This window comes from Octopus bimaculoides, chromosome 11 (assembly GCF_046866305.1).
Source record: "Octopus bimaculoides isolate indiv1 chromosome 11, ASM4686630v1, whole genome shotgun sequence".
NCBI lineage: Eukaryota > Metazoa > Mollusca > Cephalopoda > Octopoda > Octopodidae > Octopus > Octopus bimaculoides.
Genome location: NC_142938.1, coordinates 17816022 through 17841132, shown reverse-complemented (window position 1 = coordinate 17841132; position 25111 = coordinate 17816022). Strand labels below are relative to the sequence as shown.

Below are 25111 nucleotides of genomic sequence, written 5' to 3'. Positions count from 1 at the left end.
TACACTTTCCTTCTGGATTCCTAAGTGTGACCAACTCATTCTTGGTCTACCCACTGGGTCTCCTGCTCATTGGTTCAGCTTGAAGAATCTGTCTTGTGATCCTTTCCTGTGTCATTCTGTTGGACCTGAGGTGTGATCTCTCTCGAAAGTTTTAATAAACAGGAGAGAAAAATAGCAACCTTGTTGCCATGAAGGAAATAGTCATGCTCAGTAGGTAGAAATCCCATAGGGTATATTGGTGTAAACTATGGATTGTATAATCACCAACATGTTCATGCATTATCACCAACAGTTTCACAAACACTCTCACCATATATTGTCAATATATTCATATATATACACACACACACAGATACCATTTCCTGTTAGCTGTAAATCACACATACCTATGCATTCACACACTATATATTGTCACCAACTTTATTTATTTCAGTTGGATTCTTTGTCTCCACCAATGGAACTAGACCCCACTTTGGCATTCCTCAGAGCTCCTATATCTGAACTACGTAACTACAAAGTACTTAGCACTATAGATAAAGTGTTGCTAGTACTAGAGAAAGGTTCCAATGAAACATATATCATAAAAGTAAGTAATAAACTGTTTGCTCCAGGTAAACTACTTCGCACTATCTGCTAAATAATGTCTTTAATTGAGGTGTATTTTTGAGTTGTGCCTATTTGGTGAGTGACTCAACACTTTATATTAGCTGACAATAATATTATAAAAGAAAAAGTGAAAAGAATGGTTTATATGTATTTTGAATGGTTAGCTTGACTCTTTAAAATATATTTGTCATATTTATTTTAATTGTTTAATTTTTTTTTTTCTTATTTAATATTTTGTAGACAATTCACAAATCTGGTGCTGAGAGATTGAATGTGAAGAACATTCTTCCTAGTTCTTGTCCATATATGGTTCAACTGTATAAATTTTATGAAGGCACAGATGCTATATATCTGCTGCTACAATATGCTTCCGGTGGTAAACTGTGGACTTACATACTCAGTTATTTGCAGTTAGGTTCCCAAGAAAATTACCTTGGGTTCAGTGGCTCTGGCAGTGCTGGGGGCCGTAATGTCTATAAGGGTTGTAAGATGCACAATTCTTTAACATTCCATGAACAGTTACCAAATTACAGTTATAAAGAAGAACCTCCAGCCAAACAGCCAGACAATCCTGTGATGACTGAAAGTGGGGTCAGTGACCAGCTGGAGTCCAGTTATAAAACAAGTGATTGTGCCACATCATATGCAGCTTTATTCATGAACAACAACAACAACAACGCTGATTCAGCAGAGGTTGATACACTGAAGAACAGTTATACTGACTTGTCTGCTTTGTCCAATGATGCTGCCTCAATATCAGAAACAGGACCAGAATCTGAAAGTCCAAGCCATGAAAGTTCAACGACCTCCACAACATTTCCTTCAATTCCTGATGAAATGTCTCTGAAAGAACTTGACAACAGTGGTGATGAGAAGTTCCAAGAATTGCTGACCAGCAGTCGGCACCACTTAGCTGAGTTTAGCATAACGAGCAACGATAGTGATAGGAAATCCCAACGCCATAGCAGTGGATTCTCTGACATCAACCACATAATCATGGAAGATGACGCTGAACGAGATGACACAAACAATTCCGACACAGATAGTTTGAATGATGTTTTTAGAGAGAGTGCATCAGAACTACAGATCAGTGAATGTAGTGATACCAGCTGTCAGGACATTACAAAAAATTCTATTCAGTTATTGAAGTCTATTGACAAAGTCTTGGAAAATCCAACACCGCATTCATTGACCACACAGCTGGAAACACCAAATAATAAATCTTCTGTGATAAACACTGCTTCAGACCATAGTATAAGTGTTGGACGTGATGAGTTGTTCAGTGAATGCAATGGCAGCCTTGATGATGTCTCTGATGAAGAGGTCAGTATTTACGACCTTCATAAATATTCCAGCAGTCTACCAAAGATGCATTCGCAGTCAAGCAGCCTTAACTCTAGAGAAAGAACTATTTCTGCTGGTGAGGGAGAAAGTCTATCAAAGTCACGTTTGTTAAGTGTTGTCAAGAGTGACTTAACAGAGAATTATTCTGAATCTCAAAGTATAAATACCTTAGTTTCTTCTGTAACCAAAAACTCTAATCCTAAGACAGACTGTTTAGAAGGCAATAGTGGAACAAAGAAAGCTTTAAACTCTAAAGATGAGAAAGAAAGCACAACAGCCCCATTAATAGCTGCAACATCAGACTTTACCAATGACTGTAGTTGTCTCAGTCAAAAGTCCACCAAACACAATACAACATCATACACAGGCATTCCTAGACAGTCATTTATGGAGCCATGTCGGTCTGCATCATTTGAGTGTGATCTGAAGTCACCTTCAAAAAGTAAAGTGTGGAAAGTATTTGAAGAATTTGACAGTAGTAGGAACTGGTCTTCAGAAGTTGTGCTACCGGAATCTTGCATCAAACAGTGGGCAGCAGAAGTTGTGATTGCTCTGTCATACTTGCATGATCAGGGTATTATTTGTCGGTGAGTAACTTTTTCTTTCTCAGTCTATCCTTGCTCCTCTTTTCTCTCTTCCTTCTCCTTATCTCTTATTTCTTCTTTGTATGAGTGTGGGTTTACATCCGTTTGTTCATTTTACATCCGTTATTTTTTTTTTTTTATTTTTTTTTTTTGGGTGGGGTGAGGGATTCCCTGCTGTCACAAGTTGGATAAATACTTATTGAAGTTTTATTTTACAGCCAGGTGCACTTCCTGTCCCTAACACTTACCTGCTTTTTCAAGTAATGGATTTTTCTACATGCCTAGTAGATAATTTGTTGAAAGGGAATGTCAGCACCACTTCTTTTCTTTTGCTAGGTGTCATGTGAAGCAGTAGAATGTAAACATCCACACACATGCATATATATATATATATACATACACACACACACACACTCTCTCTCTCTCTCTCTCAATAGACTTTTATAGTTTCCATCTACCAATTCTACTTACAAGGCATTGGTTGGCTACAGTTGAAGTTACTTGCTCACAGTGCTGTGTAGTGAGTTAGTAAAAAATTATATGCTTATAAAGTGAACTCTGTGTCCAAACACCCATGCCTGCACCGGTCTGATTTATTTTGTTGTTTTGCATTCATTTTTCTCTTCTGACAAGAAAATATGAATTGCATATTTTTGCAATTGTTTAGAGTTGAATTCCTATTCTGCCTCAAGCCACTCAGATGTGAACTAAAAATTGCTGGTCTATCAAAGAGGGATGTTTTTTACTCAATAGCGGCATCATTGCTAGCTGGAGTAAAGTTTGAAGTCTTGGCCATGAAGTTATAAGTTACCTTCTGTACAATCTCTTTCTTCCCCTCTCACACGTACAATACCAAGTATTTTTCAAATGTTCACAACTTCTTCAAACAATTAGATGTGTTTCACAACACTACAGCAGGCTTCTTTTTCTTCTTTTAGCTTTGGCAGGTCCTCAGTTTCATGGTGTAAGTCGGCCAATAGCATAAATGTAGCTGAATGGTCTTTGTCCTCTATGAGGGTGTAAAAGTCTTCAAAATATGGCATCCAATATGGCCTGGTGTTCTGCACAATAACAGTTATCAGTAAGCCTTATCCTGCATTGAGCAATAGTACTAGAAATGAGTGGAATGTGTCTATAAATCTCCTCTTTGGTTTTGCGTTCATGCCATGAGAGGTTGAAACTCATCAAGAGAAACTTGTAGGTACCATCAAGGCAATCTTGAAACCCCTTCTTCATAGGTCACTCTGTTTCTCAAATGTATAGATGACTAAATATATGACCATCAATGAAGATGAAATCTGCCTGTCAATTTGTTGAAACAATGGTACACAGCTCAAAGAAGTCAGTGACCTTAGTCAAATAACTTGAGCTCTATGTTACTGGGAACTAAGAAAGGCTTCCTGAAGATCCTGTTCACAACCATTGTAGATCTTAAAGTTACTATTTGTGGCACTTACAATTTTAGATGTCTGTTGAAAAAAAAAATGAAAGTAGTTGGCTTTCAATGATATCAGTGGATGTTTGATGGAGATGTGAACATAATGGATTGAGTGTGTGATGTAAATGGAGGAGCTGGGTGAAGCAGTACCAGGAATTAACACTGATAAGTTTCTTTGATAGCAGTGAAGAGTTAAGATGCAAGTGAGACTTGTTATTTTATATACCAAGTTATAATAATGATGATGATGACAGTTAGTGTTGGTAGTGATTGAATAATGTTGAATTCCTTTGACCAAGGGATTTTCTGTTAAAATGTAAGCTATGTTTCTTAAGCATAGAGGCAACTTTAAGGGTTGTTGCTATGCTTTAGTTTTATTTGGCACTTCTGAATGCCAGTTTGTAGTAGAAGCTTTCTTTGTTTGAGAACTGCTCACAGAACTAGGCTGTAGATGAGGAGGATTTTCTTCTAAGCATTATAATCCATGTTTTTTGCTTCAAATGCTACAGCACAGTTACAACTGAACCACTTGTGGGCTTTGAGCCTGTGAGTTTTTGTGTGTGCAACATGTAGGGACATATCTGTTTCCAACAACTAGCTGAATTGAAACTTGTGCAATTAAATGCATTACCTAAATACACAACAAACTGCTTTCTGTTAAATTGAACTCAACATCTACCAGCGAGCAATTCAATATCTCTTTTACATTTGGTAACTAGGTTTCTACAACTTTCTATGTAGGTTTGTTTTTCCTTCTCCATTTAGTCTGAGATGGTGTGGATGTTGTCCTTGGCATTTTCAGGCTTTGTTAGTCTTGGATATAGAAGTAAATGAGTCAGAGTAATGTTCAGTTTGAAATCTTGAAAGTTGTATAAGGGAAAAGATCCTGAACAAGGAAAGGAGATCCAGATGGATACAGTTCTGGAGCTCCCTTTGGAAGGCTTAGATCATGTAATGGTGAATGACACCCCATGTTGAATCTCTTTTGTTCTTGCTTTTATTTTGTGTATGCTCTTTTACTGGTTTCAGCCATTAGACTGCAAGCACACCAGACTGTTTAAGGGGTTTTAATTGATTGAATTAATCCCAGTACTTTAAAGTCTGGCACTTATCCTATTGGTCTTGTTTTGCCAAACTGCTAAGTTACAGATGTAAATAAACACAAGCTGTGAAATAGTGCTAACATTCAGATAGCAGTTGGAAAGACAAAGACATGGACCACACACACATAAGCACAAATATATGGGCTTCCAAGCAGTTTCCATTCATCACGTCTACTCACAAGGGACATACATATATATATATATATATATATAATTTTAGGGAAAATAACCAAGTTTCAAGAACTCATCGATGAAAATCCACTATCACATCGTTCATCATCATCGTTTAACGTCCGCTTTCCATGCTAGCATGGGTTGGACGATTTGACTGAGGACTGGTGAAACCGGATGGCAACACCAGGCTCCAATCTAATTTGGCAGAGTTTCTACAGCTGGATGCCCTTCCTAACGCCAACCACTCAGAGAGTGTAGTGGGTGCTTTTACGTGTCACCCGCACGAAAACGACCACGCTCGAAATGGTGTCTTTTATGTGCCACCCGCACAAGCCAGCCCAGGGGCACTGGCAACGATCTCGCTCGAAAATCCTACGGGAGCCAGTCAGGCAGTACTGGCAATGGCCACGCTCAAAATGGTGCATCTCGTGTGCCACCCGCACAAGAGCCAGTCCAGGGGTACTGGCAACGATCTTACTTGGCTTGCCGGGTCTTCTCACGCACAGCACATTTCCAAAGGTCTCGGTCAGTAGTCATCGCCTCGGTAGCACAATAAATGAGTATAATATAAAGTAAAGTAAATATCATAAGATAAATATAATAAAAAGATTACACGTGTTTCATAACTAATTTTCAGATAGAAAAGAAATTTAAATCGATTAAAATCAATTGAAATTATCGAAAATAAATTCTATTCAAAAATATAGCTACTCGTCAGATCGTAAGTAGAACAATAATTAGATATATATATATCTCAACCAACAATATATATAAAATACAGGGGTCAACCAGTGAAGTACTAAGGTTGACAGTAACATTCACTGTTGTTGCATATTAAATGTGTAACAAGTTTTATGTTGTATTTTTTTTCTTTATTTTATTATTTTAATTTATTCTTCCAGTGATTTGAAACCTTCAAATGTTCTACTTGGAGAGAAAGGTCACGTATTGATCTCATACTTTTGTCAAATGAACAATGTTGACCAGCCTTTAGACGATTGGGCTGTTGAAAATATGTATACTGCACCAGGTGAGTGAAAGAACTTTATTATTTATGAAAAGTTGATATTTTGCTCCAGATCAGATCACCTTTGATCAAGCAGATTTATCTTTTCTCCAATATGCTCAGAATCCAGCACTACATTTTCCTAGCAGGTTGAGTGACTGTGTCGAATCTCCTTAGTTTGGTGTATGAAGTGCTCAGTATTGCTCCTAAAAAGGTGATCTTTTACATTGGTCCACTTCCCAGTTGAGCAGTTTCTTTGATCCCTTGCACCTATAGCAATTTTCTCATGATAAAAAGAAGACTACATTTGAGATGTGCTGGCTATGTGAAATTCACACACAAATTAATTTATAATTGCTGAACAAATTCACAGGCACATTTATTTATTGATGACAGCAACAGCAGCAGCTCATAGCAATGGTGGAAGCAGTTGCAGCTTTGTGGCCAAATTTGCCTCAATTGATGGTATTACTTGGTCAGGGGGTGGTGGGACAGGGGCAGAAGGAGGAGGTCAAGCATGTCCCTTTAGGAGGCCACCCTATTCCTTCTGCCAAAGTTACCTCAATTGATGGGATTTCTCTGAAAATATGGGTGGGGGAACTAAACTTATATATAAACCACCCTAGAGACCCCACCCAAACACCCCTACAAAGTTTCATGCCGATCGGCCCAACCGTTTGGCCGTGATGTGAGTACAGATAGACGGATGGACATTACGCCCATTGTAATATGATGATGCTCCAGAAGTTGAGGGAACTTGACTGCGAAGTTCATCCCCACCCAGCTTATTCCCCAGACCTTTCTCCCAATGACTACCACTTTTTCAAGCACCTTGATGGTTTCCTATAAGAGAAAGAGTTCAAGAATTAAACCAATGCTGAAAGTGCATTCAAAGAGTCCATCAGCTCAAGAACTCTAGATTTTTATGTTGCTGGAATAAACAAACTTATAACTTGTTGGCAAAAATGTGTTGATTGTAATGGTACTTACTTTGATGAATAAAATTTCTGCATTGTTGAAATATATTGTGTTGAATTTCATGTTTTAAAACGTTGCTTATTTTTTACTCAGCCTGATATTATTTCATGAATAACACATAGAATTGATATTGACATTATTAAAAATGTGGTTGTTGTTTTTGTTCTTTTTACAGAAATTTGTAGCATATCTGGACATACAGAAGTCTGTGATTGGTGGAGTTTTGGTGCCTTGTTATTTGAGCTGCTTTCTGGAAAAGTCAGTTGATTTCTTTCTACTTGTTTTTTTTTTTATGATGTTGGTATTGTGACAAGGAGATATTGTAGTTTAAGTTGTAATAGCTTCAGTTAGTTGTGTGCTTCGTTTGGACATCACTCTACAGTCTGGATCAAACAGAATATTTTATCAGAATTTCTTAACCACGTTATCTTATTTTTAAAACTGTGGAACATGTTATTTTAACTGATTCAAGACAAAATGATATTTGAGTTATATTTTAACCCTGTCACATATTCTGCGAGAATAGGTTAAACATCAGCTCAGCTGGATTTCTGGTAAACTCGTAGAAAAAGATGCTATCGACTCTGTCCATTAGTTTGCCTGCTATCGTTACTCTTGAGCTATATATGCAACTATTTATTTTTTTGCTCAGAAGCCTAAATGGAGGGTAAAGTTAGACACAGGGGCCTAGGTCTGAGAGGGTTAAACTCATTGGATGTTTTTTATTGTGAAGATATTTTGCTGCTACTTTGAACAGGTTAAGTAATTGCATAGAAGTTCTCTTAATGACTGTTGTGTTTTTATTGCTGAAGAATATCAGTCAATCCTAAAGACCTGCTGTTTTATATCGGAGTAAAACAGATCTTCTTAACAATAACTGTATTTGATGACATAAAATACACATGTGTAAATTAGATGCATCCCAATTTCAACAGTGCATATTCAGGAAAAAGTTTTTAGTGCATTAAGGCTTATAATATAAGGCCTAAGGTAGTTTTGAAACAAAAAAGGGTATCTTATATGCCATCAGATACAGTACTTCCATTTCTATATCCTTAAGATCTTAAGACCAACCAAATATTATTACTTATTCCGGACAGTAAAAAAAAATCATTTCCAATAACATTCTTATTTTAAATAGTACCATTTCAAGTTCTTTAACACAAAATCTCTCTTGTTTTTCATAATTATGTGAAAATCTTCCATCATCACCATTTAACATCCATCCTCCATGCTGGCATGGGTTGGACAGTTTGACCAGAGCTGGCAAACTAGAGGACTGTAGCAAGCTCCACTGTCTATTTTGGCATGGTTTTATGGTTGGATGCCCTTCCTAATGCTAACCAGTTTACAGACTAGACTCTGTACATTTTACATGGCATCAGTAGCAGCAAGGTCTGCTTTGGCATAGTTTTTATGGACGGATGCTATTCCTGATGTCAACCACTTTACAGAGTGGACTAGGTGTTTTTTATGTGGCACCAGTACCAGCAAGGTAACTTGCAAGACACAGAGCCTTTGGTAGGGGCATGGCTATTGGAAGAGGTAAGACTAGAATATGACAAAGGACCTTTCATTTATTTTCCAAAACTGATAAAGTTAATTATTTCACTAAATCTCTCAAAATTTTTGACCGTTTTGAGAATTAATTGAGGCACATAAGCGATGTTTTTCATTAGAAATAGAGCCATGAGAGAGCTGACTACCCAAACAGTGCCTTCACTTATCATGCCTTTCATTCTTTCAAGGTCAATAAAATAGTACCAGTTGAACAGTGAGGTCAGTGTAATTGACTTACCCCTCTTCTCAAAATTGTAAGCTTTGCCCCAGAATTTGAAAGATTTTTTTTTTTTTTTCAGCGCTTATCTTCTTGTCATCCTGGAGGAATTACATCTCATACTCAGTTATTGATTCCATCTCATATCTCAATGGAGGCTCAAGGCCTGTTGGAAGAAGTGAGTCCAATTTTTATCATTATTGATCTCTGGTCAAGATGCCATTAAAAAATTTGTCCAAAGAATGTTGTTGGATTATATATATATATATATTTATTGCTAGGAAGGACAACAAAAGAAAGAAAGAGACCTCGATATTATGTAAATAGAGGAATTTATCTGTAAAAATATGTGACACTTATTTGGTAGCCATGATAAAACTCCGAGGAATTTTCAATGGCTGGATAGCTGAAGAGATGTTGGCGTGGGCTCCCACCCCAGCATCCGAAACTTGGAGTTTTATCATAGCTACCGAATAAGTGTCACATATTTTTACATCGCTGACCAAACACCATTCAATTTTTTTTCTCCGTATTCTTTCTGTTGAAGAGCGTAGCTCGAAACGTTAAAGACTTTCTGTATTCCCGAGCATCAAACTAATACATCCTTTTGTTGTTTACACCACCTGTCCTCGTCTGTTGTTGTTTTTTCTCGTACATTCTCCTTTCTATATATATATATATATATATTGGTAACATTGAAAAAGCACCCAGTATATGCAGTAAAGTGGTTGGTGTTAAGAAAGGGTATCCAACTGTAGAAACCATGCTATAGTAGACAGTGAGGCACAATGTAGGTCTTGGATCTGTTAAATCTCATCAAACCGTTCAACTTACGCCAGCATGAACATGGACATTAAATGGATCATACTGATTGTGTGTTGGTGAAAGACATTACATTTGATGTGCTGTAATTACTGTCTTGATTTTTATCCCCACTTTGTTAGAGCAAACTATACTGCAGTAGATACCATGAGAAAAACTTTCATATTGACTTTTGGTGAAAAATGCACTCGTTTATATTACTAGACTAACAGGGAGATAACTTCTCACCACCTCCAGATCATGTGATTTTTGACCTTTCTTGATCTTGTCAATGATGGACACTCAAATGCTAGAGATAACAACTCATCCCACTGCCAGCGATATATAAAATGACAGTACCAGAACAGGCACTGATGTCGTGATTAGCCAGTGAGATTGTTGGCAGTATTAATATCATCATCATCGTTCATTGTCCGCTTTCCATGCTAGCATGGGTTGGACAATTTGACCGAGGGCCGGTGAACCAGATGGCTACACCAGGCTCCAATCTGATTTGGTAGAGTTTCTACAGCTGGATGCCCTTCCTCACGCCAACCACTCAGAGAGTGTAGTGGGTGCTTTTACGTGTCACCGGCACGAGGCCAGTCAGGAGTTACTGGCAATGGGCACGCTCGAAATGGTGTATTTTATGTGCCAAGCAGTAATATTTATCCCCACTTAAACGTGGATGTTCCGTTAGAACAAACTATACTGCAATAGATACCATGAGAGAAACTCTCATATTAGCTTTGGTGAAAACTCTGGTTTATATAAAATAACAGTGTCAGAATAGGTGCTGAGAATAGGTGCCTGTGAGCTTGTTAACGAGTGCACTTTGCACCAAAAGCCAATATGAGAGTTTCTCATAGTATCTACTGCAGTATACCTTGTTCTAACAGCATCCATGTTTAAGTCAGAATAAATATTACCTCTTGGTATTAACACTGCCTCTGTCACTAATATATGTCTTGATTTTGTTTTGTTGGTATATTTCTTAAAATTTCTCTTTGCTTTTCTCAGTTGTTATGCTACAATCCTCGTGAACGTCTTGGAAGTGGGATAAATGGAGCTGAAGACATCAAGGCACACCCGTTTTTTGCCAACATTGATTGGAATGCGATGGAAAGTGACTATTGTCTGTCTTGACCCATTCAGTGCATTCCAGTGGATTTACCAATATATTCAGAAGTATTCTATTCCTATCAAAGTTTTAATAGGAGAAGGAGGTTGTTGTTTTTAAATATATATATACACACATATATATTACTGTTTTTGAATGTATAACATCAAGAACAACAACAAAACGAGGTCAACAAATATCATTACAAGGAAATGAAAAAAAATACAATTGACATAAGAAAATGACAGGAATGGACAAAACCATTACATCAACATCTCTATCTCATTTTTTGTTGTTTTTTTTTTTTTTTTAAATGAATTTCATCTCATATTTGCAAATGTGGTCCATGTGTGACTTAACATGTCAAGCTTCTTGCTTTTAAGAAGTGTGTTGTACAATATATATACCACACATTTTGTTGTCTTTAAATTTTAAGTCTGTTTTTTTTTTTTTAATTTCATTTCCATGCTGGCATGGGTTGGACTGATATATAAATTCAGGCATGTGTGTGTAATCTTCCCAGAGCAGGTCTTCTAGATGGCTAGGTGCTGTCTTCTTTTCTCTGCTTCCAACACTCAGTATATGGTGCTCTTCTTTTTTTTTTTTTTTGTCCATCTTATCTGTCTACTAATCCACCTCAGCTCAGAACTGCAGGGTACATACACAACTCATTGTACCCTCGGCTTACATGTGGAGTATCATACTGGAGAAAAAAAGAGACCTTAAAAGCACCTCTATATGGGAAGGTGGGGAGGTCAATATATCGACCATATTGGAAGTATTTTAAGTTTTAGACATCAAACATAAAATGAAACACAGGGAACTAAGTAAACTATATCTGAATGATAAAAAAAAAAAGACTTTTTCACACTATTAATGAAGTGTCATTTATTTTTCATATATGGAATGTATGATTATGAAAAGCTTAAAAGGCAGCTTTCTTCTGAGTTCACCCCAAACCCACCAGGTAAACTTTGCCATTCATCATTAATAAAATAACTAGTCTAATTCTTGGGGTTGATTCTATAAACTAGATTCTTCCTTTACAAATCTGTGGCCTTGTTGTGCCCAATACTAGAAATCCTTACCATAAAAAATGTTTCTTAATTCAGATGTAGACTTATTTCTGTGATCTCACTTAGGTTTCATGTCAAAAACTTAATGATAAGCAGAACTTTTACTAAAACCTAGTATTTATTTGCTACAATTAAAATATAAAAATATATTTGTTCTTTTGGATCGTTTGTTTATTTTAAAACCAAGGTGGAAAATGTTTCAGGGAGTTACCTCTTCAGGCAACGCTCTGTATTAAGTTTGTGTATGACGTTTGAAATGCAATTCAAATAAAGAGTGAAGGCTGGAAAGAAATGAAGTGTGCATGCATGATGGTACAAATGGACTAAGAGAAAACAGGGTATAAGAGAGAGAGAGAAGACTGAACTGGTACAGACATGTGATGCATATGGGTAAAAAGTGCCAAGCATTCCAAATAGAAGAAACTCATAGAAAAGGATGACTTATGAAGATGTGGTGAAGGCCAAGAGGAACCTGAACCTTATGACAAAGGACTGTAACAAGGGGCTGTGATGAGGTTTGTCTATTTTTCTCTTTCTTTATAATCTCACATGGAAATTCAATAAGTTTCCTCATTGCTTTTTTTTAGGAGAGGTTCCTTGGGCAAGTGTCTTCTTCTATAGCCTCATGCCAACCAAAGCCTTGTGAGTAGATTTCGTAGACAGAAACTGAAAGAAGCCTGGCATATATATATATATATATCTATATGGGAGAATATACGAAAAAACAACAACAGACGAGGACAGGTGGTGTAAATAACAAAAGGATGTATTAGTATGACGCTCGGGAATACGGAAAGTTTTTGACGTTTCGAGCTACGCTCTTCAACAGAAAGAATATGGAGACAAAAAATTGAATAGTGTTCAGTCAACGGTCACATACATATTTGTGTGTGTGTCATGTACTGAAGTTGATGCAATTGACTAAACGTTCCCTCTAGAATTGTTTGCCTTCTACCAAAATTCCCCCCGCCATTGCTTGACAACAGATGCTGGTGTGTTTATGTCTTTGTAACTTAGCAGTTTGGCAAAAAAAAGATCGATAAAATAAGTACTAGGCTTACAAAGAAGTCCTGGGCTTGATTTCTTCGACTAAAACCCTCTAAGGTGGAGCTCCAGCATGGCTGCAGTGAAATGACAAACAAATGAATACCAATATGCTTACTCTGAAAATATGACAAATATAAAAACATATCTAAAAAAGACTGATTAGAATTTTCAAGTGAGTGGTCACTTGATAGATAATTTTATAATCTGAATAGTATTGTCTTTACATCCAAGGATAATCTCATCAGTGCCATCTTCATCAGTATCTGCTATATCCATCGTACTCACCCAGTCAGGTGTGGTGTATTGGCAGATTTTCTGTAAACAAAGTGAAGTGAAAGAAAATAAACAGGTTTGAAATTGAACCTTGAAAGCAATTTTGTTATAAAGTACATATATATATATATATATATATATATATATATATATATATACACAGGAGTGGCTGTGTGGCAAGTAGCTTGCTTACCAACCACATGGTCTCGGGTTCATTCCCATTGCGTGGCACCTTGGGCAAGTGTCTTCTACTATAGCCTTGGGCCGACCAAAGCCTTGTGAGTGGATTTGGTAGACGGAAACTGAAAGAAGCGTGTGTGTGTGTGTCCCCCGACGTCGCTTGACAACCAATGTGGTTTGGAGCATCCGGTGGGCAATATGTATTGCATATGACTATATTATGTTGTCTTATGTATACAACTAGGGTGTCGCATACCGAATTTGAGTATGACAGTAAGACCTGGGGTGTGAGGTCGTCACGGATGTATACAGCAACTCCACCATGGCTCCTTTCCTTTCTGTCTGTTCGCAGTATGACATATATCAGGGCTGAGGTGAGTTTCTACGAGTGCTATGCATAGGGCTTGATTGCATGCAGCAAGGTCTCTCAGGAAAGAAATTTTGCTTTTATTATTATAATGCAACATTCCCCCAATATTTAGTAAAAATATTGGCATGATGCCTGTGCAGGCGTTAGGGGAGGCCATCCCATGCCTGTTGACTGTGGTGGTCTTGCGCAGTGGGGGTCAAGGTTCCTCGTCTGTGCTTGGCTTAGCCAGGTCAGCTGCTGCACAAAAAAGACTTGCTCAGCTGCTGCGTTGCGTATGATTTCTGAAGAGCGCAGGTCCTTGAATTTTTTCCTTGGGGACATCTGTCTTTCCTCAGGGAAGTTTTTATCCTTTAAACCTTTGTAGTTTTGGCGGGGTGTCGGGTGGGCAAACCGGCAGTTTTTGCCGTCTTCCCCATGCCAACATTTGCTTTGCAGGTAAAATTTGCAAGTTTTTGGGTGCCTTCCAAATTTCTACTTTTTCTTCTTCCTTTTCTTGTGGGTACTGTTTTCCACTGGTTATCTATTGGGGTGAGGGCTCCTTTCCTTTGTAGGACCACTGGCACAGAGGGGCTTCTATTTGCTGCTTCCTTGGCTCCACTATCCTTTTCTGCCTGGTCGTTCACAGGAGTGGGTGATCCATTCTCTTGAGGAGCCACTGGGTTAGAGAGACTTCCGGGTGTTTTTTCCTTTTCCTCCTCTCCATCCTTATCAGCCTTTCCACAATGGTTTTCGATTATGACATCTAGGGTGTCAATGTGTGGTCTGATGAGTGCATACGAGCGGAGGAATTCATTCTTCTTCCGCTCTATCTGATCAGTGGTTCTGTGAAAGCCATTATTCTTCAGTGCAGCAGTAATGATGTTTGGGGGATCACCACTAGCAATCATCCATGCTCGCAACAGAAGATCTAACTCTTTCTTCTCCCACTTTGGTGCCATCTTCGTTTTTTTAAGCCCAGAAGGAGAGTAGAGGATAGAGAGGAAGTGAAAAATAGCGGGAGGTAGAAAAGAAGAAACACAGAGGTGGGGGGATAGGGAAAGAGAGAGTGAGATATGAAGGAAAAAGAGAGGGTGATATGAGGAAGAGGTGGAGAGAAAGAGAGACAGAGGGAGGGAGAGGATGGGAAGAGGAAGGATGAAGGATGTGAGAGGAAGGGAGACACGGACTGAGAAGAGGGGGAAAATGAAAAGTGTATGAGGGAGAGGGTGAGGTGACAGAAGGAGAGGAAGGCGTTGTGAGATACAATGGAAAGGGAAGAGAAAAGAGGAAGATATGAAAACGAAGGAGAGAGATGAGAAAAAGGAGTGAGATATGAAAGCAAGGGAGGGAGATGAGAAAAAGAGTAAGATATGGAAGACAGAGAGGTAGGTGTAAAGAGATAAAGGGAGAGAGAGAGAGAGGAAGCGGTACTTATGAAAAAGAGTGGGAGCAGGTAACAAAGATGTGTAGGAAAACGAAAACTGAAAATTCGTAATTCTAAATGGGACTTGTAATTCGAAGAGTTGCAGAAATAAAGCGAAGAAAAGAAACGAAACGATAGTGAAAAGAAGGGGGGGGGGGGGGGGGTTCGTAATGGTTTCTATTTTCAAAGAGAATCAAAAAGGTTTCTATTTTCAAAAGAGAATAAGAGCTAAGTGGTTGTTGTAATAAAAGTTAAATGAAAATTATAGTGAGAATTCTCAGAAAGTAAACAAGATTATGTTGTAACTCAAATGTTACCTAAGTTAAAAGAAAAATAACAAACGAAAAGGATACTTATTTGTAGAAGTCGAATGAAAATTATAGTGAGAATTCTCAGAAAGTAAACAAGATTATGTTGTAACTCAAATGTTACCCAAGTTAAAAGAAAATAAACAAATGAAAAGGATACTTATTCGTAAGAGGTAAAATTCCAAATCCTTGTTCTTGTACGGAGTTTTCTTCCAAAAAAAATTCTTGTTTTGCTTCTTACATTCGATTGCAAATATAATTACGACGTGTAACCATATAAATAAATAAATAAATATATATATATATATATAGATATAGATAAATATATATAAATAAATACCTAAAAACGACACTGATGGAGATCGAAAAAAGGCTGCAACAATCCTATGTGAAGGAGAGAGCAGACAAAGAAGCCTGGGTTATAAAAAACATTAAGTCAAACCCAAAGGCCTTCTGTCATTACGCAAAAGAAACAGCCTCAGTACGCTGCAAGATTGGACCCCTCTTCGAAAAGGATGGCTCCCTCACAGACAGTCCAACTAGGATCAGTGAGGTACTGAATGAGCAATTCAAAAGTGTCTTCACCACTCCATTGGAGCACAGACAAGTGAACAAACCAGTGGACTTTTTTGCTACCTCCCCAATAACCAGTGAGGCAGTTACGATGGAATACATCAACATTAGCGAACAAGATGTACTTCTAGCTATACATGAAGTGGACACAAACTCAACTGCTGGCCCTGATGGTTTCCCAGCAATCCTCCTTAAATCGTGTAAGCATGCCCTGGCAAAACCCCTCCAGATCCTCTTCCAGAGCTTTCTCGCAAACAGAAGACTGCCAAGCAAGCTGAAGGAGGGAATAATATGCCCAATCCATAAAGGGGGAAGCAGAGCAGATGCCAAAAACTATAGGCCTATCTCTCTGACTTCACACATCAGCAAAGTCATGGAAAGGATAATCAGAGGAAAACTGATCGCATTCCTTGAAGAAAATAAATTGCTGAGTGATACCCAACATGGCTTTCGACCAGGTAGGAGCTGCCTGACCCAGCTCTTACAACATTACGACTGGGTGTTGAGGCAGTTACTCAACAACTCAAATGTGGACGTAATATACCTTGATTTTGCAAAAGCTTTTGACAAAGTGGATCATGGTGTGATATGCCACAAACTGCGTGATCTTGGCATAGCTGGAAAACTTGGCAAGTGGTTACATGACTTTCTGAAAGATAGAAGTCAGGCAGTAGTGGCTAATGGAGCCACCTCTATGAGAACACAAATAATGAGCGGTGTTCCACAGGGCACTGTCTTGGGACCATTGCTTTTTATAGTCGCTCTCTCAGATATGCCTTCAAGTGCCCGGATAGCCACTCTTGCAAGCTACGCAGACGATACAAAAGTCTCGCAGAAAATACAGAACTCCAGTGATGTTGCACACCTGCAGCAGGAATTGGACTCAGTTTACAGATGGGCTGAGGACAATAATATGCAGTTTAATGCTGAAAAATTCCAAGCCCTGCGCTACCAACGTCCAAAACTGAATATGAAACTTACAGAGTACACTGGTCCACAGGGAATTTCAATCCCAGAGCCTAAATCAGTGAGAGACCTGGGTATCGACATGAGTGATGATACCTCTTTCCAAGTGCACATTACCAGAATGGCAACAAAGTGCAGACGATTGGCTGGATGGATCCTGAGAACATTCAGAACCAGAGATAAGGAAACCATGATGATCCTCTGGAGGACATTCATCCTCAGCCGCCTGGATTACTGCTCACAGCTGTGGTCACCCAGCAGTGTGAAATTAACAGCAGACCTTGAAGCAATCCAGAGGAGATTCACAAAGAAGATTGTCTCTTTGCAACTGCTCAGCTACTGGGAAAGGCTGAAACAGCTAAGGAATTGTGCCAAATTTTGGCATTGAACGCTACAATGCCAGAACGAGACGACACTGCATAGTGCCAAAGATCCCAGCAATGCCATCGCGCTTCAGGACCAGTTACTGCAACAGCTTGGGATTCAGGGGCCCACAGCTTTTTAATATTCTCCCAAAGAGCCTGAGGAATCTGCACAAAGTAGATGTAGGAGTTTTTAAATCAAAGCTGGACCTCTTCCTATCGAGAGCCCCAGATGAACCTACCTCGCGGCAGGAGGTGCAAATGGGTTGCTAAATCAAACTCCATTCTTCACCAAGTGCCACATATTGTAAGAGGCTCCCTGTAATAACAGTGTAGCAACACGGTGGTGCATCAGCATGGCCGCAGCTTAAAAAAAAAAAAAAAAAAATATATATATATATATATATATATATATATATATATATATATATATCTCTATAACATCATCATCATCATCATCATCGTCGTCGTCGTCGTTTAACGTCCGCTTTCCATGCTAGCATGGGTTGGACGATTTGACTGAGGACTGGTGAAACCGGATGGCAACACCAGGCTCCAATCTAATTTGGCAGAGTTTCTACAGCTGGATGCCCTTCCTAACGCCAACCACTCAGAGAGTGTAGTGGGTGCTTTTACGTGTCACCCGCACGAAAACGGCCACGCTCGAAATGGTGTCTTTTATGTGCCACCCACACAAGCCAGTCCAGGGGCACTGGCAACGATCTCACTCGAAAATCCTACGGGAGCCAGTCAGGCGGTACTGGCAACGGCCACGCTCAAAATGGTGCATCTCATGTGCCACCCGCACAAGAGCCAGTCCAGGGGCACTGGCAACGATCTTACTTGGCTTGCTGGGTCTTCTCACGCACAGCACATTTCCAAAGGTCTCGGTCAGTAGTCATCGCCTCGGTGAGGCCCAATGTACGAAGGTCTTGCCTCACCACCTCAGCCCAGGTCTTCCTGGGCCTACCTCTTCCACGGGTTCCCTCAACTGTTAGGGTGTGGCACTTTTTCACGCAGCTATCCTCATCCATTCTCACCACATGTCCATACCAGCGCAATCGTCTCTCTTGCACACCACAACTGATGCTTCTAATGTTCAGCTTTTCTCTCAAGATACTTACACTCTGACGGGTATTCACATTGACATTACACATCCAACGGAGCATACTGGCTTCATTCCTTGCGAGCTTACGTATGTCCTCAGCAGTTACAGCCCATGTTTCACTGCCATGTAGCATGGCTGTTCGTACGCATGCGTCATACAGTCTGCCTTTTACTCTGAGTGAGAGTCCCTTTGTCGCCAGCAGGGGTAAGAGCTCTCTAAACTTTGCCCAGGCTATTCTTATTCTAGCAGCTACACTTTCAGCGCACCCACCCCCACTACTAACTTGGTCGCCCAGATAGCGGAAGCTATCGACTACCTCTAGTTTTTCACCCTGGAATGAGATAGAAGTTGTTTCCTGTTTGTTTACAGTCTTTATTGCACCTGAACATCTGCCACAAACAAAAACTAACTTGCTAGTTAACCTGCCTTTGATGTTGCTGCACCTCTTATGTGTCCATAGCTTGCACCGGGTACATCTTATAGAGTTACTACCTACTCCTTTTCTACATACTGAGCAGGGCCATCTACCTGAAGGGGTTTGTGTTTTATCTAAATTCCTACTTATTAGGATTTTGGTTTTAGCTGGGTTGACTCTAAGGCCCTTCAATTCTAGACCTTGCTTCCACACCTGAAACTTCTCCTCTAGTTCTGATAGTGACTCCGCAATTAGGGCAAGGTCATCAGCATAGAGGAGCTCCCAGGGGCAACCTGTCTTGAACTCCTCTGTGATTGCCTGGAGGACTATGATAAATAAGAGGGGGCTGAGGACGGAACCTTGGTAGACCCCTACCCGGAATTCATTGCTGTACTCATTTCCAACCCTCACCTTACTGGCAGCATCTCTGTACATGGCTCGCACTGCTCTCACTAACCATTCTTCTATCCCAAGTTTCCTCATTGACCACCAGATAAGGGATCGGGGGACCCTGTCAAAGGCTTTCTCCATGTCAACGAAAGCCAGGTACAGAGGTTTATCCTTAGCTAGGTATTTCTCCTGCAACTGTCTCACTAGAAATAAGGCATCAGTAGTGCTTTTACCTGGCACGAACCCAAACTGCATCTCATCTAAATTGATTCGCTCCCTAATTAGTTGGGCTATGACCCTCTCTGTAACTTTCATAACCTGATCTAACAGCTTGATGCCTCTGTAATTATTTGTATCTAAAGCGTCACCTTTACCTTTGTAGCAGTTGACTATGATGCTGCTACACCAGTCATTGGGTATGACTCCTTCGTGTATCACCTGGTTCGTAATACGGGTGACTAGGCTATAGCCAACACTGCCAGATATTTTGAGCATCTCTGCAGTGATTCCTGATGGGCCGGGGGCTTTCCCGGTCTTCATACTCTTAATTGCTTTATCTACCCTGGTACTATCAACTCGGATAGCTGGTCCCTCTATTGGGTCGACATACGGCAGGCTCTCTTTCTCCCATTCATTCTCTTTATTAAGCAATCTATCGTAGTGGCATCTCCAGACCTCTTTTTTTGCATCCTCATTTAGTGCAAGCGTACCATCATCCATGCGAACACATTTCTCTCCTACAACATCACTATTCTCTCTCCTACACTGTCTTGCAACACGAAATACCTCGAGTCTTTGGTCCTCACGGCACTGGTTTGAACACAATTTCAATCCACCAAATTCACTTGAAGCACTGGTTGACCTGGTACTATATAATACAAAACACTTGCCCAAGGTTCAGTGCAATGGGACTGAACCTGAAACCATGTGGTTACCAAACAAGCTTCTTAACCACAAAGCCATGCTTACACCTATTAGTAGTTAAAACAGAAGGTTTAAATGGATAACACCCAAAATTGAATCATAAGTCCTATGAAAATGAGGTTAGTAAACAAAATGAACTTACCCTGCCTTCTAAAAAGACTGTGATAGCATTGTAATAGCCTGAACATAGAACCAGATCTGAAGAACAATCTGGAAGATGAAGTGGTTGTAAGTCGAGTATTGGCTGAGATACTCTGGCATATTCATCGACAGATATCTGAAATATTATGCACCAAAGTTGAAGTTGTAATACATACAATGAAAGATGTGAGGTTACAGTAACCAGATCAAGTAGATCAAAATATGTATACTACTGAGAAAATACATATTTTGAAACTAATTTTCAAAGATACTTTTTTTTTACGTTATTTACATTATTTACATTTGACGGATATTCGTCCTCATCTTGTTTGTTGTCAACACAACGGTTGTAATGGATCCTCTCACGGACGAGGGCATGTCCTGCCCTTTCCGCTACTCTTCTAGCTTTATATGAATCCACTGGTGTCATTATATTCAAGCCAGGTGGTATTAGCTTTGAGTCTCTACATCTACACAGGAAAGTTAGATGGTTTGAAAGACGAGCTAGTTTTTGATGGAGTTTCTCTATATGTCTCCAATGAAGTCTAATGTAAATAATTCCTGATCTCTTAAATATAGAACTGGACTTTTTTTTTGTCTGTCATAACCTTTAAGCATTGAAACCAGCCATATACAACCAAAATATTCTACCGGTTTTATGTTCAAACTAGCCAGATTTGGCCTCTCTCATTTCCCTATAATGTCATTCTAAAAATAAACAGTCACATCCTTAAAACCTTGAAGCTACAAGATAATGCATGATTAATTCAAAATAATGTGAATAAATAAGCATTACATTTGGCAAAATCTGAATTTTGAGGGGTTAATCATCTAAGTATTGAAAAGTCACAGCTCTTACATTATAGGAATGTCTTTTCTAGTCATGCTTTACTTCAAATAGAGAAAGGGTTAACACAAGAGATGCAGAAAGAGTGCACATACTAGGCTTGGTGACAGGCAACAAGTGAAGGAATGCTACACACAGTGAGAGAAAAAGAATCAAAGACAGAGGAGGAGAGGAAGTAAATGATAGTAGTTATGGAAGGAATAATACAAATGAGAGATTTGTTTTAATTTTATTTTAAGGTAATACTCTCTTTTACTTGTTTCAGTCATTTGACTGGCCATGCTGGAGTACCGCCTTTAGTCGAGCAAATCGACTCTAGGACTTATTCTTTGTAAGCCTAGTACTTATTCTATCAGTCTCTTTTGCCGAACCGCTAAGTTACAGGGACGTAAACACACCAGCATCAGTTGTCAAGTGATGTTGGGGGGACAAACACACATATATATATACATATATATGACGGGCTTCTTTCAGTTTCCGTCTACCAAATCCACTCACAAGGCTTTGGTCGGCCCGAGGCCATAGTAGAAGGCACTTGCCCAAGGTGCCACACAGTGGGACTGAACCCGGAACCATGTGGTTGGTAAGCAAGCTACTTACTACACAGCCACTTTCTTTCGAAAATTAGTTTTCATTTCATCATTTTGTATAAGCACCAATAAATTTGGTAAAAGTTAAATTATAATTACTGTGTGTATGCTATACTTCTTGATATAGCATGCATTTTAACCATGGTGGTAAAAGTATATTTCCAAAGTTACCTGTTGTATGGTGGGTAACACTCTAATGTGATCATAATGTCTCAGGAAAGAATTGGATTTTTGTAGGCAGGGCAATTGGCAGGTGACCTAGGTTTAGACCATGAGAGAGAGATAGTTGGATGATAACTGTAGCCATGGTTAGTATTGCTTGAGTATCCAGCCAGAACATTTGTGGCAGGACCTTCTGGGAGAATGTCTGAGGACTCTTGCACCCATACTCCACCGGGACAGTGAACTACAAAGATGTCTGGAAATAACTGAAGTATTTAAATCTTGGTGATTTTTTTTCTGAGTTCAAATCCTGTCAATGTCAACTGCTATTTTCATTTTAAGTACCAGTTATATAATGGAATCAATATCACTAACTGTTCCTTTTTACTTATAAACCTATCATAATTATTATCATTAAGGCAGTGAGCTGGCAGAATTATTAGCTCGCCAGACAAAATGCTAAGTGGCATTTTGTCAATCTTTACGTTCTGAGTTCAAATTTCATCAAAGTCAACTTTGCCTTTAATTCTTTGAAGATTGATAGAATAAGTACCAGTAGACCCATTCCCTAAAATTTCAGGCTTTGTGCTTATAGTAGAAATTATTATTATTATTATTATTATTATATTATTATTAGGATTGTGGATTGGCAGACTCATTAGAGTGTTGGATAAATATACTTTAGTCTTTACATTGCAAGTTCAAATTCCACTAAGGTCTAGTCTGCTTTTCATCCCTCCAGAGCAAATAAAACGTACCAGTCAAAAATTGAGGTTCATTTGATCGACTGACCTGTTAATTTATGACTTTGTTAGAGACTTTGTGATAATAAAGGTTGATGGATTAGCAGAATTGTCACAGTATCGGCAGAAAAAATGCTTTGCAGTATTTATTCTGGCTCTTTACATTCTGAATTCAAATGTGGCTGAGGTCATATTTGCCTTTCAATGTACTGGCATGAATAAAATAAAGTACCATTCAAGAACAGCAGTCAATTAAATCAACTACCCACCCACAAATTTCAAACCTTGTGCTTTCAATAGAAAATTATTTTTATCATCATTATGGAATGGCCATTATGTGTTCAATTCCCACTAAGATCAACATTTCTTTTCCCCCTCCTTCCTGGGAGCCAGTTTGATTAACTGTATTGTACCCCAGTACTTATATTGGTTTCAAATTTTGGCTCAAGGCCAGCAGCTTTGAGAGAGGGGCTAAGTCAATTAAAATGACCCCAGTCATCAACTAGTACTTATTTTATCAACCTTAAAAAGATGAAAGACAAAAAAAAAGGCCACTAAGCATCTTGCTCAGCATGCTAATGATTTTGCCAGCTCACTGCCTTAAATCTCCAGTACTTATTTTAAAAAGTATTTCAGATTTGGATGCCAGGCCAGCAATTTGGTGGGGATAGTTGATTACATCTACTGGTTGTACTTCACTGGTTATTTTATTGACCCCCAAAAGGATGAGTTGATTTCAGTGGGATTTGAACTCAGCATGTAAGGAACCAGATGAAATGCTGCTAAGTAATGTAGTCCAACATGGTAACAATTTTGCCAGATTGCTGACACATATCAACAGTTATCATTAATGTGATTGAGTAAAGAACCTGGGAAGTGCATGAATGATGTACAACATTTCATCATGCATATTCAAAGTCCGTTTTCCATGTTGGTGTAAGTTAGCTTGACAGTAACTGGCTAGGCCAGGGGTTGCTCCAGGTTCTATAGTCTGTTTTGGTTTGGTTCCTATAGCTGGATGCCCCTTCCTAATGCCAACCATTTTACAGAGTATGCTAAGTGCTTTTTACATGGTACCATCACCAGTGTTTTTTTAGATGGCACCAGCAGCCACACAATATTTAGTTTTATAAATTAATTGCTATTATTTTTATATGCAAATGACATTAGGCATTATAAACACCAAAGTAGGCCTGTTGCTATTTTTACTTTCTTTCTCAAATTGGTTTAAAAACATCAATTTAGAAAAAAGCAAAAGAAAAAAACCAACAGGAAAACATAAAAACAACTCACTGTAAAATTGTGAAGGAAGTATATTGCACCATTCTCAGTGCCAAGGAGGACTTGTGTATTTTCTGGTGGGTCAGAATCTCTGGCTATGTCACCATTGGGTTGTGCTTGGTAACCTAATATATTGCTGTTTACAAATGAACCTTTACACATCTGGAAAAAAAAAACAGAAGCTCATTAATTGGAATAAACAGAATATCATCAAAATTATCATCATTTCAATGTCTTCCTTTCCATGCTGGAATTTGTTGAGGCAGATTTTCTATTGCTCTCTGTCCTTCCTCTCACCAACACTCAACTATTTTTAAGCAAGGTAATATTATTTCTCCATAAACAGTCGTGTTTTCCAAAGAAGATTGCAAAAGAACCTCACCAATATAACAGTGATGCTTGTGTACAGTAATCACATGAAGTCAAGACAAGGGTACACACACACACATATATATATATATATATATATATATATATATATATATATATATATATGTATTATATATATATATATGTATATATATATATATATGTATATATATATATATGTATATATATATATATATGTATATATATATATATAATATGTATATATATATATTATATGTATATATATATATATATATATATGTATATATATATATATGTATATATATATATATATGTATATATATATATATATATGTATATATATGTATATATATATATATATGTATATATATATATATATATATATATATATATATATATATATGTATATATATATATATATGTATATATATATATATGTATATATATATATTATAATATGTATATATATATATATATATTATATGTATATATATATATATATGTATATATATATATATATATAGTATATATATATATATATATATATAATATGTATATATATATATATATATGTATATATATATATATATATATGTATATATATATATATGTATATATATATATATATATATATATATATATATATGTATATATATATATATATTATATAT

At 38.1% G+C, this 25111-nt stretch overlaps 2 protein-coding genes across 5 annotated transcripts in view; one reads left to right on the top strand and one right to left on the bottom strand.

Moving 5' to 3' along the window:
- The window catches only part of LOC106867465 (inactive ribosomal protein S6 kinase delta-1), a 58995-nt gene extending 46841 nt beyond the window's left edge, over window positions 1-12154 (top strand). For all 4 annotated transcript variants that reach the window (XM_089359583.1, XM_014912346.3, XM_089359582.1 and 1 more), the window contains 6 exons: window positions 434-586; window positions 847-2537; window positions 6152-6279; window positions 7409-7491; window positions 9093-9188; window positions 10832-12154. In XM_089359583.1, coding sequence (XP_089215709.1) covers window positions 434-586; window positions 847-2537; window positions 6152-6279; window positions 7409-7491; window positions 9093-9188; window positions 10832-10957 — 2277 coding nt within the window. In that variant the 3' untranslated portion in view covers window positions 10958-12154. The remainder of the gene's footprint in view (window positions 1-433; window positions 587-846; window positions 2538-6151; window positions 6280-7408; window positions 7492-9092; window positions 9189-10831) is intronic.
- A 669-nt stretch (window positions 12155-12823) lies between these two features.
- Window positions 12824-24270, bottom strand: LOC106867466 (uncharacterized). The gene is made up of 3 exons (XM_089359584.1): window positions 24102-24270; window positions 20468-20602; window positions 12824-13369 (listed from the first exon to the last, which is right to left on the bottom strand). Exons 1-3 carry the CDS (start codon window positions 24249-24251, stop codon window positions 13235-13237), a joined length of 420 nt encoding a protein of 139 aa, XP_089215710.1. The 5' UTR covers window positions 24252-24270; the 3' UTR covers window positions 12824-13234.
- Window positions 24271-25111: the final 841 nt, after the last annotated feature.

What these genes read in the sequence shown, in the direction of transcription:
- LOC106867466 (XM_089359584.1), bottom strand. Translation starts at nt 24,251, where the DNA reads ATGTGTAAAGGTTCATTTGTAAACAGCAATATATTAGGTTACCAAGCA. An exon ending in ACTTCCTTCACAATTTTACA is followed by an intron (nt 20,603 to 24,101) that starts GTGAGTTGTTTT and finishes ATAATATTTCAG; the next exon opens with ATATCTGTCGATGAATATGC. An exon ending in CAGTCTTTTTAGAAGGCAGG is followed by an intron (nt 13,370 to 20,467) that starts GTAAGTTCATTT and finishes CTTTGTTTACAG; the next exon opens with AAAATCTGCCAATACACCAC.